Source organism: Miniopterus schreibersii (assembly GCF_964146895.1).
Source record: "Miniopterus schreibersii genome assembly, chromosome: 16".
In the NCBI taxonomy this organism is placed as follows: domain Eukaryota; kingdom Metazoa; phylum Chordata; class Mammalia; order Chiroptera; family Miniopteridae; genus Miniopterus; species Miniopterus schreibersii.
In genome coordinates, this window is record NC_138116.1 from 27,619,910 (window position 1) to 27,636,382 (window position 16,473).

At 41.9% G+C, this 16,473-nt stretch overlaps 1 protein-coding gene across 7 annotated transcripts in view; it reads right to left on the reverse strand.

Annotated features, from left to right (window-relative positions):
* Positions 1-13,584, reverse strand: part of RHOT1 (ras homolog family member T1) — a 52,682-nt gene extending 39,098 nt beyond the window's left edge. For 3 of the 7 annotated variants that reach the window (XM_081115698.1, XM_081115694.1, XM_081115695.1), the window contains exon 1: positions 13,316-13,559. In XM_081115698.1, coding sequence (XP_080971824.1) covers positions 13,316-13,391 — 76 coding nt within the window. In that variant the 5' untranslated portion in view covers positions 13,392-13,559. Of the gene's footprint in view, positions 1-13,315 lie in introns of all 7 variants that reach the window. The other 4 variants (XM_081115696.1, XM_081115693.1, XM_081115699.1 and 1 more) reach the window with 3 other exon arrangements.
* Between the last annotated feature and the right edge of the window lie 2,889 nt (positions 13,585-16,473).

Sequence of the window (16,473 nt, forward strand, 5' to 3'; positions counted from 1 at the left end):
AATAAATCCATTTCATATTAACATTTAAAAAGCCTCCTACATTATTTTTTGATAGTTGTATAAGAATCCATTGTATGATGTGTCATAATTAATATAATCTAACAACAATGAACACTGTTCAAGTTTTCACTTTTATACACAATGCTTATTGTGTTAACAATGTTTATTGCTAGAGGTTAAATTTCTAGAAGTGGGACTCAAGTTAGCAAATCCTCACCCAAGGATACTTTTTCCATTGATTTTTTTAGAGACAGAGTGTAGAAGGGACAGAGGAGGGGGAGAAAGAGAGAGAAACATCCACATGAGAGAGACACATCGATTGGTCGCCTCCCGCAGGTGCCCCAAATGGGGCCAGGGATCTGGGGATCGAACCTGCAACCGAGGTATATGCCCTTGACTGGAAATGAAACCCGCAACCCTACAGTCTGCAGGCCAATGCTCTAACCACTGAGCCAAAATGGCCAGGGCTCTTTCATGTTTTTAATAGATATTGTTAAGTTACCTCCAAAAAAAAATATAGACCAATTTACATCCTTACCAACAGAAAGTCAGAGCGCCTATTTCTGTACATCCTTACGTTGTTTCTTTATTAGGGTATCATATTTAAAGGGTAAGTAAGAGAAAAGGAACTTTCCTGTTACATTTTCTAACCTAGCAAAATTTTTTTTTTAATGCACAAAGCTAAAAATCTTAATTTTCATTTTGAAATGTGACTTCCATTCCCATCACTTTCTGATCATATAATTACTACCGCTAGACACTCAACTGTTTATGCACTAAATCCTTTGGTCATCTAGAGGAAAACAGTCCACCTGCCTATTAATTAATCTCTGCCATATTAGCAAATTACAGTTTCCAAAAGTAAAGTCTAAATATAAAAGAACTGGAAAATTTTAAAGTTAAGAAATGTCACATTCTTTTTTTAAATGACTAAAAGAAAGGGTGAACTAAAAGCACAAGCCAAGTTTCTGGAAAAATAAAGAATGGCTGGAAAGAAGAGTACTGGTCAAAACTTAGAGGGTGTGCCGTGACCAAGTGATTACTGACGCTGGAAGGACAAATTAGATGGTCTAACAGGTGTCTCCCAGCTCTGATTTCCACAGTTCTTTGTGGGCCTTTCCAAGCAGCTGACAGTCAACACCGTCACTGAGTTCTGACCGCGGCAGTGAATCCAGAGCCCATCATCAGCGAACTGCTGGAACCTAGTCATCGATGTCAGCTTATCCAGCTCCCCCAAAATATGTTCAGATGAAGAACCTGGGACTCAGAGACAGTGATTTTTCTCAACGTCTCACTAAACGATTAGTTGCACACCTAAGAGAATAACTCACCCCCTGATGGCCAAGCCAGTGTTCTTTCTCTCTTGTGCCAGACTTCAAAAAATTATTGTTAACACAAGTTAAATATACAGGAAAGGAATGGTGACCCCTAAAGTCAGCAAACACCGCATACACAAATACTACATAAGTTAAGTAAAATACTCGCTGATTCATTGGTGACTAATTCAGCAGCTCTGGCTCAAATTTTTTTTTTTTTTTTAACTTATTTTCAGAAAATTTCAGACTTACAGAAAAACTGCAACAATAGTACAAAGGAGTTAGGTCTGTCCTTTAACCAAAGTCCACATATGTTAACATTTAACCACATTTGCTTTATCACTCTCTCTAAATACAGTTACCTATACTTTAAAAAAATTTTTTTAAACCATTTGATAGTAAGTTGCAGACATGATGACCCTTTATGCTTAAGCACCTGAGCACATGTTTCCTAAAAACAAGATCTTTCTCTAACACAACAAAGTGCATTGTCAAGATCAAGAAATCCACACCAATACAATACTATCATCTAATCTATAGGCTTTATCACATCTCACGTTTGTCCCACTATTATCCTTTATAGAAAAGAAAATTCTTTGTTTTTCTGTCCAGGGTCAAATATTGCATTCGGTTACCATGTCTTTTTAGTCTCCTCTAATCTGGAAGAGTTCCTCAATCTATTTTATCTTTCATGACCTTAACTTTTTGAAGAATACAAGCCATTTAACTTGTAGAATATCCCTCAGTTGGGTTTGTATGATATTATCTCATGATTAAGTTCAGGAATTTGGCAGGAATGCCCCAGAAGTGACATGCCTTTACTGGTGATGTTAGCTGTCATCACTTGAAGGAGGTGGTGTCTGCCAGGTTTCTCCACTATACAGTTATTATTTTTCCTTCTGTAATTAATAAGTATCTTATGAGGAGATACGTTGGGACTATGTAAACATCCTGTTTCTCATCAAACTTCTGCCTACTGGTTTTAGCAGCCATTCACGATGCTTGCCTGAAAATTTTGTTTCTATCAAACCTTCTACATTGTTTTGCATTCTACTGTAAGAAGGAGCTTCCCTTCTGATTCATATTAGCATGGTCTCCTGGATTAGTCTATGGTTTATAATCTGTCATTATTTGGAAGCTCAAATCGTCCTAATTTACTTTTAAAATGATATTTATGCAGGCATAAATCAGCATGTACAATATGATCCCATTTTATTTTTTTAAAAAAAGTATTTGCATAGAAAAAAAAAAACAAAAAAAACCCTGGGAACACATATACACCAACAGTGGTTATCTTTGAAGTAAAAATGTGATTGCAAGTATCTTCTTTGTGCTTTTCCATGTTTTCCCAATTTTCTAAAGTAAACGTAATTTTTGCTACTAGAAAAAAGTCAACAAGTACTATTTTTAAAGTCATTTTTGGAAGTAAAAATGGGCATATTCTAAATGTACAGATGGCAACTGGAACTGACATGTAAAACGCAGGCTTGCACCCCTTCAGCAGACATTCCTGGAGCACCTCTCTACGCCAGGCACTATTCCAGGTGCTGGGGATACCATTCATCAAGGTCTCCCCTCCTTTTTAAACTTCCATGGTGATTATATTCCAACAGACTTGATAAATTTTTCACCAATAAAGAACACTCTTTCTACAATTCCAGATAAAAAGCAAACATTCAAAAACTGTAGCCATCTTGACTTACCCTTCCTCTGTTCAGCATTCAAATTCTGTCAAATTTTCCTTTAAAATTTTTAATATTCATTCCTTCTTCTCAGTTCCCACTTTTCCCTATGGTGCTCTTACTGAAACACCTCCCTCTTCCCAGCTTTCTCCCCCGTTTCTCCAGTCTCTCCTGTCATTAATCCATCAACAATACAAATCCCAGCCCGTTTCTCACACATTCTTTTCATTGTCTAGCTCACCTGATCAAAAAGCCTTCCTTGACTCTCAATTACCCACCACTTCAAGGTGAAACTATTCTACCGGCCTTTGAAAATCATACATAATTTAACACAGCTCCTCTATGGAACCTCATTTCCCAGTATTCCCCACGTACACGATTTGCTCAGATAGGCCACTCTGCTCTGTGTAAGTATAAACAAGCCATGATGAATCCTGCCTCCTCACGTGGTTTGTTTTATCTTCACCTAAAACACTATTCCCTCTCTCCCCTCTACTTCTCCAAATACTAACCGTCCCTCAAGGACACCTCAAATTCTCCCTCATCCCTAAGGACATCCCAGGAGTACTACAGCCCTCCCCTTCCTACTCTGAACTGCTCCTGGGCCAATAACTTACATCAAACTGTTACGAATATAAGGTACCTAATCAGCATGTGTGAATTTACATGAACACAATAACCATATATTTGAAAACACTTGGATAATAAATAAAATTTTCTTGATTTTTATATGAATGTGAGAAGGAGCTCTGGCACGTCCACCAAACTGAATGAATTACTTCACTTGATTTCACATGGCCCAAACGCAGGGCTACTACTGGAGCTTCGGCACGGCCATCTGGGAGATTAGTCCCACCTCCTGGAGGTCCTGGAACTCCCCCTCTCCAAGCTTTTCCTTAAGAGCAGTTAAAGAGCTGTGAATAAATAGTAGGTAAATGCTGAGGCAATAAATAAACAAATTCCAAAGTTACTTTGTTCAACCTGTTTCTAGTAAAAATATTGCAATTTCAAATAATATTAATGGAGGGTGTGCTACAATAAAGACTACGCCTGGTCTTTATGCCCCAGTTCCTGGCACAGAGCTTCAAAATCCCTTAAAACTTCCTGTGACAGGAGTGTCTTTTATGAGTCCCTTTCACCCATACTTGAGTTTATCCTCATGCAGTGACTCACTGGGGGTGAGGGAGGGCTTAGCTAGCTGCAGGATGGAGGGTGGTTGCCAGAAAAACCAACCCTGTGATTATAGGGTTTGAACTTTCAGCCCTACCCCAAAACCTCCAGGGAGGGGGGAGGTGCTAGAGATTGAGTTGTCACACAGCCAATGATTTAATCAATCGTGCCTACATAACGAAGCCCCATATAAAAACTCTGGACCGTAAAGCTCAGGGCAGCTTCCTAGTTGGTGAATATTGATGGAGCAGGAAGGTGGTGCACTCTGACTCCACAGAACAGAAGCTTCTGTGCTCAGTACCCTTTCAGACTTTGCCCTGTGCACTTCATCTGGTGTAATAATCGTACGTATAGACTGCTCCTGAATTCTGAGTCATTCTAGTGAATTATAGACCCAGAGGAGGTTTGGGGAAGCCCCAAATTTGTAGTCAGCCAGGAAGAAGCGTGGGTAGTCTGGGGACCTCACTTCACAACTGGCGCCTAAAGTAAGGGTCGTCTGGTTGGAAACCTTGACCTTCAACTTGTGGGATCCGATGCTAGCTCAGGATAGCTAGTGTCAAAACTGAATTGAATTGTAGGACATCCAGTTAGTGTCTGAAATTTGTCAGAATGCAGAGGGCATGAGAGTTTTGTGTTTATAAAAGGAACTGATGACACAAAAAACTGAGCAGCACTGTAGCAGATCTCCTATCCAAGAGTGTGAGTTCCACTCAGACACATCTGCCACCTGGACCAAGTCTCAGGTGGGGGTAATATCGAAAATGCTCTCAAGGAAACAGATAGAACTGCCACATGAGAGGTATGGATCTAGTGCTACGTTCAATCACTCTGTTTAAAGAAAGGCGGAGGAGGGGCTATCTACTCCTCCCAGAAGTCTGGAGACATAGCAGGAAATTTTAAAAGCTCATAAAAGAGAAAAAAAATGTGCAATCAGTGAAGGCGTGTATGTTCTTAGGGCAGTACTGTGCCTGGGTAACCCCTAGGCAGCCTTCCAGAGTATCACTGATGGTTTCCTAAAGGGCTCGCTAGCTGTCCTTGGTGAAAACCTGCTATTTCCTACCAGCTACTGAGCACCTCCAGGAAGACTAAGGAACAAGTACTTCACTGTCACTCACAGGAAACTCCACAAGAGCAGGGAACATGTCTTTCTTGTTCAATTTGCCCATAGCAAACGCACTTAGCAAATGGAGCTATACAGGCGTGGTGGCTAAGGGCACAGATTTGAAATTCTATCGTTGGTGACTTTTGAGGCAAAGAAAGGGAAATGCAATAGGGAGGGGGCTTCGCCTTGCTGGTTATGTTTCATTTTTTATGCCGGGTGATGGGCATTTGTTGTATTAATCTTTATAACTTTTAAGTAAATATTTCACACACACACACACGCAAAAGAATACAGCCTCTGGAATCAGATAGAATTGGACTGAAATCTTAGTTGCAGCACTTACTAGCTGTGCTTCCTCAGGCAAGTCATCAAGCCTCAGTTTCTTCGTCTATAAAATATGATGCTGAAAAGCTTCAGTGAATTGGTTAAGATAATTAATTAAGATGACGGATATATAATGCTTAGGACAATATATGACACACATTAAATACACATATGGTCCTTAACTGTGATCATGATGATGACGAGTTTAAATTAAAGGAGTTAGTTAAGTGAGCGCTGGAATGGTCCAGAAAATGTGGATTTTGGGAAGCAGCTTTGTCATTAACAGTGTGACCCTGAGTTGTCACTGAATCTTGGCCTCGATTTTCTCATCAGTTAAAAAAAAAAATAGACTAGACGGTATCAATGCTTATATTCTATAATTAATATAAACTACCCTTTAGTACACCTAGAAAACAGGTCTATAACAAATGACAAAGTACAAGTTACATTAGGTCACATACCCGGTAACAGCCTAGAAATGGCAGACAGATCTCCAAAGTGTACGTTATCTGATTAATTGTGTATGGGACATTAATCTATAAGAACAAGTGGAACTTGCCAAGCCAATATAGGATCCGGGAACTTCTAGAACTTGACCTATATTCAGCATTTCACAACTTTTCCCCTTAAATAACTCCTTTCACCATGGCCTTGTTTAGGGTCTCAGCAATGTAAACCTTCAGCTAGGGCAAGGTAGAATTCATCTCAGCATCCATAACAGTCCATCCTAATTCTACAACACTATGCACAGTGGAGGCGAAAGTAATCTTATTTAAAATGAGCCATGCAGACCGGCCGGGCGTGGCTCAGCGGTTGAGTGTCAACCTAGGATCCAGGAAATTGGGGTTCGATTCCCGGTCGGGGCACATGCCCAGGTTGTGGGCTCGAGGCAGCTGATCAATGACTCTCTCATCATTGATGTTTCTATCTCTCCCTCTCCTTTCCTCTCTCTGAAATTAATAAAGATATATTTAAAAAAATAAATAAAATAAAATGAGCCATGCCACTGTCCTCTTTGTTCATCATCAGGAAACCTAGAACTTGGACCTCCTGTCTATTTTTTTTTCTTGGCAAGTGATGTTGCAGAGCAAGAAGAACCATTTGGGAGAGAGCCCTAATAATAAGGTTCCTTGCAAAGAGTGATCACCACTCTGATTGAAGACAAGTAACATACGGCAGAGCTCTCTGTGACCACCAGGCAGGAGGATGACTCTGCTGTGAAGTCCAGTCAGGTGCACAGGGCCCTGTACTTAATGTAGTTAATTTTAGTAAGTAGTATAACCCCAGGTACTTAAAATCAACCTTTTAGAAGATCTAATGGCTGTACAATTCCTGTGACTTTTGAACTTCTATGTCTGTTTTTTTTCCCTAGTGACTCCAAAATCCCAAAACTCCCATTGGCACAGATGTTCCCAGAAACTTTTCCATTTCTGGAGAACTCTCTTGGGTACTTTATACCTCTCTACACTCTTATCTTCTATGTTAGGAGTGGGAAAAATGAATTAGACACTGAATAACTCAGATGCTCCTTGGTAATCGAAAGGAAAACAAATCTCACTCTTGCTTGGTCCTTGAGAACTCTGTCTACCTTAATACCCTTAAGACCTTGATCCATCTCATAATCCCCTTTTCAGAATTACCGTTTTTAAAATTTCGCTTACATCCTACCACTCCAAGGCCCTCACCAGTTACAGAAGAAACCTACCTAACATTTCACAGTTCACAATGTTAAACAAAACGATCAAAATTAAGTCAATCACCAACATCAAAAGGTTAAGGATGTGTCTCCTTAATCAGACTCGCTGGGAATCCCTTAACAAAGTTCAGGCCTTCTAATATACGGGTGTTGTGTGTTACCTTAAAGCCCCCTCCCTCACCATAACCTGACAATTCCTCCTCATCTCTCTTCTGGCTGCCTACACAGCAGCAGGCTCCCGCCGAAGTACAAGCCTGCCACCAGGTCTATTCCAACAGGGCAGGCCTCAGAGACAGGAAAGGAAACACCCTGGCAGGACAGGAGGTATTGTAAAGACCACAACAATTAAAGAGCTTTACCTATGCTTGACCATACAGACATACAGGACAGTGGTACCAAGGGTGGGGATACTTCAATTTAAGTTATTTATATGAATACTACCCTTTCGAGTGTGATTTTATTTATTTATCCATTCATATATCATGCCTCATTAGTTAGAGAATATGAAGCAGTTTAACACTTAGTACAAAACAATTCCATCTAGTTTCTGAGGCAATTGCATAATAAAAGGCTTTTTAAAAATCAAAGAACATAAATCTTTTCCACATAAAAATCCAAGAGCAATTTCCTTTTTAAAAACAAGTTCAAAACCAGAGCAACAGAGACAGGTTACAGTGAACTTGGGAGAAAACCAGCATGTTTTTGTTAGTATCATTTTGGGTTTCCTTTTGGAAGAGCAGTGAGATTGACAGATACTGTAACTAATAAAGGATTACACAGATGTGACTTAGTTAAGAAATGCCTAAGTGAAACTAATCTAGGGCATTGTTTCCCTTGTGCCTACCTACCTAACCTTAAGTGAGACTACCAAAAAGTATATTATTATTATTATAATCATAACAATAAAGGTTTAAAATTAAATAGCCCACTCTTAAGCTAATTTTAATTGAGAAATGAATGAGTGCCTAAAAGGAAAACATTTTAGAATTTTAAAATTCTAAAATATCTTAAAATTTTTAAAATATCTATATAAGCCTTCAATCAAAAAGGTCCCTTCAATATGGCAGATATGAGTATAAACACTACACATTTTTAACTGATAAGAAAATTTTTAAAAAATTATTCCACAAAGGAACAAAATCCCAAGCTCTTCTCTAATTTCTGTACCAATTAAATTTTATATTTACTATAAAATATAGTATAGACATTTTACGTTTTATAACAAATATATATAAGTAAATTTAATTTAAATATATGTGAAAAGATAAGTATACAGTATTTAATATAAATATTAATATGAAAAACAAAAATATTATCCTTTGTGTTAGCCAGCCATCTGACGATCTCTATTTCCTCTATTTTGCCTGAGAAATACTGAAGTATTCTACAAAAACAAAAAGCATGGCCACAATTATTCCCAAGGACAGAAGGCCTTCTGATTCACTTCAACACATGTCACAGTTCTGTCTGAGGCTCCATGCTTCTAAGTAGGTCATCCACGGGAAACATCATTCATCACTATAGAACAAATTATCTAGATTAATCCAGGCTAAAAATTTCTTTGTCTTCTCATCACATCTTTTGAACATCTAGTTCTAAATGACGGCAAATTCCTAATATACATGAAGCAGAAATGACATTTTCTGGGTCCAATTACCACCCTACCAGCCATCTTGGCACTTTTTCTTGATAACAAACACCGCGTGCTTCACAGGGACCCACTCCTTATTTTTATTAGTGTCTTCATTAAGAAGCCTTGTTGGCTCTTCCTAAGTTATTGTAATTTGAATACACAGGGAGGAGGAGGGTGACTATAAAATTATATTTTTAAAGTGGAAAACTTTAGCAGTGGGGGAAATAGCTGAGCAGTGGGGAAATTTTATTGACCGTATGCAGGTGATGGGGCCTGCAGAAGGACTAATGCTGTGGTCTATCCCTCTCCTTCATACCTGATCCACGCCAGTGCCCAACTGGTGCCAGAGGAGCAAAAAACACAGCGGAAAAGGGTGCTGAAATATCCTTGGTCAGAAAATCACCCAGGTACTAAACACAGTGTAACTGAAACTGAGCAGTTTAATCTTTAAAATAACATTCTAACAAAGACCAGAATGGAAAGTTATATGGCTTTAAAAGGACCCTAGAAAGTTTTTTTTCTAAAATAACCACTAGTTTATTCCTGAAGTCTCTTTAACTCTGACTCCTAGCCTATGCCTGAATAATCTTTCCTCAACCCCTTCCTTCAAATCTCTAAGATGACCTCTGGTGTTTCAAAGAGAAGCTGACCGACCTCTTTTGGCAAGCACTGTAAATTCCCGGCAGCCAAGACATGGAATAGACATGCACTGTCATTGTAAGTCACCAGTCTATAGCTAGAATACAGGAATCTCCCAGACAAAATAAAGCTAAGGACACGGGACAAGAGACCGGATGAAGGCTGTCCCTTCACATCCTAACCACCACCACATCAGACTGGATTTAAGAAAGGAAAATTATCAAAGTTTTATGCCTGAGAGGAGTGGTTTGGAAAACAAGAAAAGCCTAAATAAATGGAACTAGCCTGAACTCATTCATTCTGTCAACAACTATTTGAGTGCCTACTTTGTGCCACATCTATTCTAGGTACTGGGGACATTGCAATATACAAGACAAATCCTCTGCCCTCCTGAAGCTTACTTTCTAACCCAAGGAGCAAAAAAAGAAACGAGAGTAACACAAGAGTAAAGCAAGGGCCAGACTGTGAAGGAGTCCTAAGGTTCCATTAAAAAGTTTGGACTTTATTCTAATAAAGTGAAAGCAGACATCATCAACTGAATTTTAAAAATAGGTAACAGGATCTGAGATACTTTTTAAAGATGAAGCTGTCTGCTACATGGCGAAGGAAGGAAATTAGAAGCAGGGAGGCGGGTTAAAGAGATACAGTATTTACAAAAGCCTAGGCCAAGCTTGAACTAGTTTGTCAAAGGTTCTGTTGATAAACTAATCAGTTAGACAAATCGGGTAAGAGCTCCCAGATTTATTTAAAGAGAATGACAGTTCTACTTTCTTAATGAATCTGACCAGTAGAAAACAACTACATCTCAATTTAATTTAAAAACAAGGCCTCAAAACTATCTTGTATACTTTTAATAGAGCTACATGATTCAGATAAAAGGGCAATAAGGCTCATGCTAATTTTATTGTAACAAGGACATTTGTTAAGCCTACTAATGCAAATCTAGTTAAATACAAATTTGGGGCAACAATTTTGACCATGAAAAGCTATAACCTGAAGAACTAAGTTTTGTATGTTCGCATTTTTAAAGATTTTTAACATTTTGTTTTGTTTAAAGACGGTTATTAACTTTTCTTTTGGCCTGAATGGTATTCAACATGTTCAATAATGAAGAAAAGGTACAGATGATATTTAAACCATTTTGACTTCCTCTGCAAAGAAACACCTTAAAATTTATACACAACCTAACTTCTCTGATCTCATCACTAAATAAATATTAAGCAATTAGTTAGCAATAAAGCCTGGATGGGTCAGAATCCAGAATCTGGATGGGCCAAGAAAAGGTCCGTTTCACCTTCAGAGGACAGTACAAGTTTAGCAACAGAATGCTGAAACCATTCACAGCTACTTAGGAGCTTCAATGAATGAAGCTGCTGCTGTGTGGTTCAGGGACAGACACTAACAGCAATAAAATGCACTAAAGTGACAGAGAAGAAAGAGGCTTTACAATACCAGAGATGGTGCCTCTTTTCCTTTGCTTTTTCCCATTTCCTTAGTTAACAATCTTAAAACTACAACTGAATTACTACAACTTTTTCCTAAAAAAGTGGTTTTTCTAAGAAATCCACGTATCAGACCAGTACTATTTTAAATAGCCTTGGTCACACTTATATTCACCTAGCATTTAAAGTGCTACAGCTAGGCTAGCAGCTGTCAAATATTTACATTAAATCTCAAAAAGTAATGCTTCAAACATTTCCCCCCAAAGTACTATCCTTTAACATAACAAATTAGGTATTTCAAATAAGAATAACTCTTTCTAACATTTTTAAATGTGAAAAGAAATTATGGTAGCTGGCCTAAAACTTTTGGTATATACAGTAGATGGCCTAAAACTTTTGGTACCACCCTTTTTAAGAAAAATCTCCCTCAAAACCTAAGGCTTCCTCTTGTGTTAAGTTTCTCTCTATGATCAAAAAAAACGTGCATGTACACCTTTATCATCTCTTATTTGCTTTCACTTCTGCAGAACATAGCTTGTAATTTTTCTAACAAATGTTTAATTCTTTTACGTATTTCCAAATCAATAATGCTGTTAACATTTTAACTTAAGTGTCCTAAGGATGACAATATACCTTATATATGTATAGCATTTCTATTACGTGTTTTACAGACTGATTATATGTAATTGTTTCCTATATTTAAAACTAATAAAACATAGGATGTTTACTTTTTAAAAATCAGTATCGAAAATTACTATACTATAAAACCTTTTCATGATACAGTTGCGGATAGGTTTTTTAAGTGGATCATCTATTCACTTCTCCTACCTCGCTTTTCCAAATGCATCAGCATGAATCATATGTTAAATAACACCTTCCTGAACTTTGTCAAGGAAGTCCATGCAAAATACAGATGAAGATATAGTTATAGCCCTGGCCGGTGTGGCTCGGTTGGTTGGAGCATCATCCCAGTGCACCAAAAAGGGGTGCGGGTTTGATTCCAGGTCAGGCATAATATACCCCAAGTTGCAGGACCCATCCCCAACTGAGAGACAACTGATACATGTTTCTCTCTTCCCCTCCCCCTTCCTCTCCCTCTAAAAATGAAGAGATACAGTTACAAAGACTAAAATTCACCACTGCAAGTCGAAAAGTAAACTGGCTAAGTTTACCTCTCTACCCTCTGATTCTAAAGGAAGATCTCTCCAAACAGCCGGTGAACAGAGATGTCAATGGACATCAGAAAACACTACCGAAGAGGGAAAACATGGGTTAGCTTTCTCCCTTGGGAGTGCATCCCAGGGCGCTGGAGGGGCCGCTGCAGGAATGGATGGGCTTTAGAACAGAAGGCTTCAGAACAGCAGTGGCACAGCGCTCGCGAATGCACTTTTTAAAACACACGACCCCGTCCTGCCAGCCCACTTTCTTATTTTAGTAATTAACCAGCTGAGTCGTGGCACTTGCATGGCGTTATCGGGAAGTCTCTGCCGTCCTGCCGCCGAGGCGGCGGACAGGAGGCATTTCTCCTTCATCACACCTTCTAAAGGCGAACCCTAAGAATCTCGAAGGGGCCTCCCTCCAGCGCACGCTGGGTCTCCCGTGCGCCTGCCGTTAGTTATAAACTAATTCCCAAGCAGCTACGGGATCAACAACGCTTACACGGACGGGGGGCAAGCAGGTTTCAGGGGAACAATAATTCTCCCAACCAAAGGGCCCTCCCCAGACGACTAACCCATTCATCGAGCGCCTGTCTAACTTGGAGCGCAGGGTATATTTCTGGAGGCATGACCGAGTGTGCCGGGAGCTATTCCAATGCAAAGGCACGAGGATCCTAACAACGCTCCCTACCCTCACGTCAAATGCTGAGAGACTGCGCGCGAAAGAAGAAGAAGAAGAAAAAAAAAAAGGCAGAACGCTGACCTTGTGCACGAGTCGCGGAGTTGCGCGCCCCTCCCCCAGCCTCCGCGCCGCCCCCGGGGCCGCTCGGCGCGCCCGGCACCTGCCGCGGGGACGAGGGCAGCTCCGCGGAAGGCCAGGGGGTCGGGCCGGCGGCGGCCCCGGGAGCCCCGAGGCCCCGCAGGAGAAGACGGAAGGGAGCAGGGGCCTTCGGGGGAGGAGGCCGGGCGCTCGGACGCTGAAGGGGACGCGGCCCGGGAGGGCGACTGGGGGGCAGGGGAGGGAGGTCTCGGGAGGGCCCAGGTGAGGGCGAGGTTGCGAGGCTCCTGCCATCAGCGGAAAGGGACGAGCTAAGGTGCTCGGAGCCCCGGGGGCGCGGGGGAAGGAGAGCGGGGCCGCGGGCGCGCGGACTCACGTTCTCCCACCAGCAGGATCCGCACGTCTTTCTTCATGTCGGCGGCTCGTAGGGGCCGGGCTCGGCCCGCATGCATGGAGCGGACTCCTCTCGCCGGGAGCGCGCACTCCAAGGCACCGCTGTCCCCGCGCTGCCTGCCAGCGTCCCCCGCCGCCCCGCCCGAGCCTGGGCCACCCGGGCCCGCCGCGCCGCTTCCTCGGCTGCAACCCCGCTCGGGAGCCGGGACAGAGCCAGCTCCGCCTCCTCCGGCTCCGAGGGCGGCGGCGGCGGCGCCGGCAGCGGCGGGGTCGACGGGGCGCCGCGAGGGACAAGCGTTTTCAGAACGCGAAGGCTCTTCCGACCTCAGCAGCGCCCCTGCCGGCAGGCTCGCGGAGGCGCAGAGCCGAGGAGCCGCGCCCACCCTCGCTTGCACACAACTGCTAGCGGTATGTTTTGAACTGGGAATTTGAGGGGCAGATTCGCTGGTCTGACCCCATGGAGCTCACAAAAAAGGTGCAGGAGAAGTTCCTTATCCAGGGTGACAAAGCTAGAGGTTGGCAGTGACTCAAGGCGGGAATATTCTCACCAGACTATAAACTCCAAGAGGGCAGCAACCTGTTTGCCTGGTCCTGGGCAGTATCCCCACCTCAATGGACTTAGCCCTCAGGTAATGCTTGATTGAGTACAGGATGTCTGGCTCCCAGGATCAGGCCCTTTTCCCTTCCCAAAGCCCACCACCCTAGCTGTGTTTGCATATGATGCTTATAAAATACGATTCTAGATAAGATTTGTTTTTACCCTGTCTGTGTAGGGTCTTCCGATATTTCTCTTTGTTGAGGCTTGCCCAGCGTAGTGCTGGACACACAGGTGGCACTGGATAAAAAACTCTTACTGATTTTTCTAACACTGCCTTAATTTCCTCCTGACCCCCTCCATCTGGAGAAATCTGTTACTGCATCCCTAATACTAGAACACACACATACATACACAAGGGTGGGGAGGGGGGAATGAATAAACATTATCTGTGCATAATGTGCCTCTTTTTCTGTCTGAAATATTACATAATACATTTTTAAAGGCAATAAAATGCGCACAATACCAATCCGCCTTCCTCCTGGGAGAAACCATGTGGTCTGGTGCAGCAGTTAAAGAGTTACAAATTGCCTGGGTTTGAATCCAGAGTCCATCACCTAATAGTTTTGTGATCCTGAGTAAGTTCTTTTACTTCTCAAGCCTGTCCCTTCTTCTGTAACATGGCAATAATGATACAAATACCTACCTCTTTGGGTGGTTGTGAAGAATAAATAAAACAACACATGCCAAGCGTTTGGTAAGACGAACGACATTTGCTCTACTGATCTCAGCTATCACTAAAGTGGGAGGGCGGTGTTCAACATGCCAGAGTGTACCTCCCAGGCAATGTCAGTTTCCTTTTACAGCCCCTCTCCATCTCCTGATCAGCTAGATTTCTGGACCTGCAACCTCCTGTCTTGCCTTGAGCTTTATGCCTTTTTCATGTGATAATAGACATCCATCAGGGGTCACTATGAAGTTCTCCTGGAGACAGCATAGCTCTGTGGTTAAGAGCAAGGACTCTGAAGTCCACCTGCCTGGGTCTGAACCTCAGCTTTGCCAATTCCTAGCTGTAGGTTATCAGGCAAATTGCTTAACTTCTCTGTAGCCTCAGCTGCCAAATGGAAATTACACCTCATGGGATTGTTACGAAGATTAAATGAGTTAATATAATAGGAAAACATATTATAGGAAATAGTGCCTGGTGCATAGCCAGTGATTATATAAATGTTGGATAAATACAATAAATTGTGAAGGAAGTGACTTCTGCACACCTCTCTGAGCCTAAGAATAGAGCCACATGGTGACACACACACACTGCAGCAAGACATAAGCCGGAGAATGGAGTTGCCGGCAGTGGAATTTACTGTTGGGATATTACAGATTGATTACTGTATATTAAATAGATTGGATAAAGCCAAGAGGACAGATTGGTATGTAAAAGGCACTGATGGAGTTTTCCTGTAGAATGCTGCTAGGAAGGAGCTCTGCCATCACAAGGCAGGCTTCATGCCTCTTCAACTACGCAGGGATATGGGGAGGTCTGAACAAAGTACTTTTGCCAGGAGGTAAGAGGATTCATCTTTTACACCTATCAAAGGAAGAACTTGCAACATAGCCACTCTCTCAGTCTCAGGAAGTGGAACACCCGCGGCCAGTGGGCAGGCCTTCTGGGTAGAAGATATGTGTATATTATATGACTGCATTGGGTGGAACAAGAGGCTGGCCTCTGATTGGTGAGTTAGACACAGTCCTGGGAAGGAGGCTAAATTAGACTTGGGTTGGCATCAGTCCCACCGGGCAGATCCATCTATCTTTGGTCTCTCAAGTTAAACTCAAAGCAACATCCATCACCTGCTCACTTTTCACTTTTGTCTGCTGTTTCTTCCAGGAAGACTTATTTTTCCTGCCAAGCTCACTCTAGTGAAGTAGAAAAGTTCAGTGCTTTGATACCGGGTAAGTATTTTATCTTGCCTTTTAATGCATTTGTTCTTGGGTCACTGTTCAAACATCCATGTCCTCTTCATAGTCACATGGGTCAGTCTCTAGAGGACACAGATTCTGTTCGCTTGGTTTAGCTGGAAGGTACATCACTCAACACAATTACTCATTAAAAGGCATTTGATTATAACTAACCACGTTGAAAGGAAATTTCTCCAGACAAGATTCTCATCTGTTGATGAGGTTGTGTCCAGTTTTGTTTTTCATTTTCTCAAGCTCTTTTCAGATATATATTGTAAAACAAATACCGTCAATTAAGAGATAATTGATATTGAGAAGACTCTCAGACCATCTTTCTCCCTGAATTCCCTTTGGGAATGGTTACAAGCACAGGCTCTGGAGTCTGCATTTCATCTCCAATACTTTGCTAGCTGTGAGACATTGGGCAAGTTACATAACTCCTCTGAACAAAGGAGTCCCCTCCTGTCTCCCCCTTGCTGCTCGTGCCTGACTCCTGGCCTCCGGGGCTCTCACACCCTGCACTTCCCGGCATGGCCCACAGCCATGGGGACCCCACACACAATGGACTGATGGGCTGGAATTAGTCTGATGCTGTGCCAGACTCAACTCCACCATGGAACAGAAACTTTGGACACTGGCTTTGC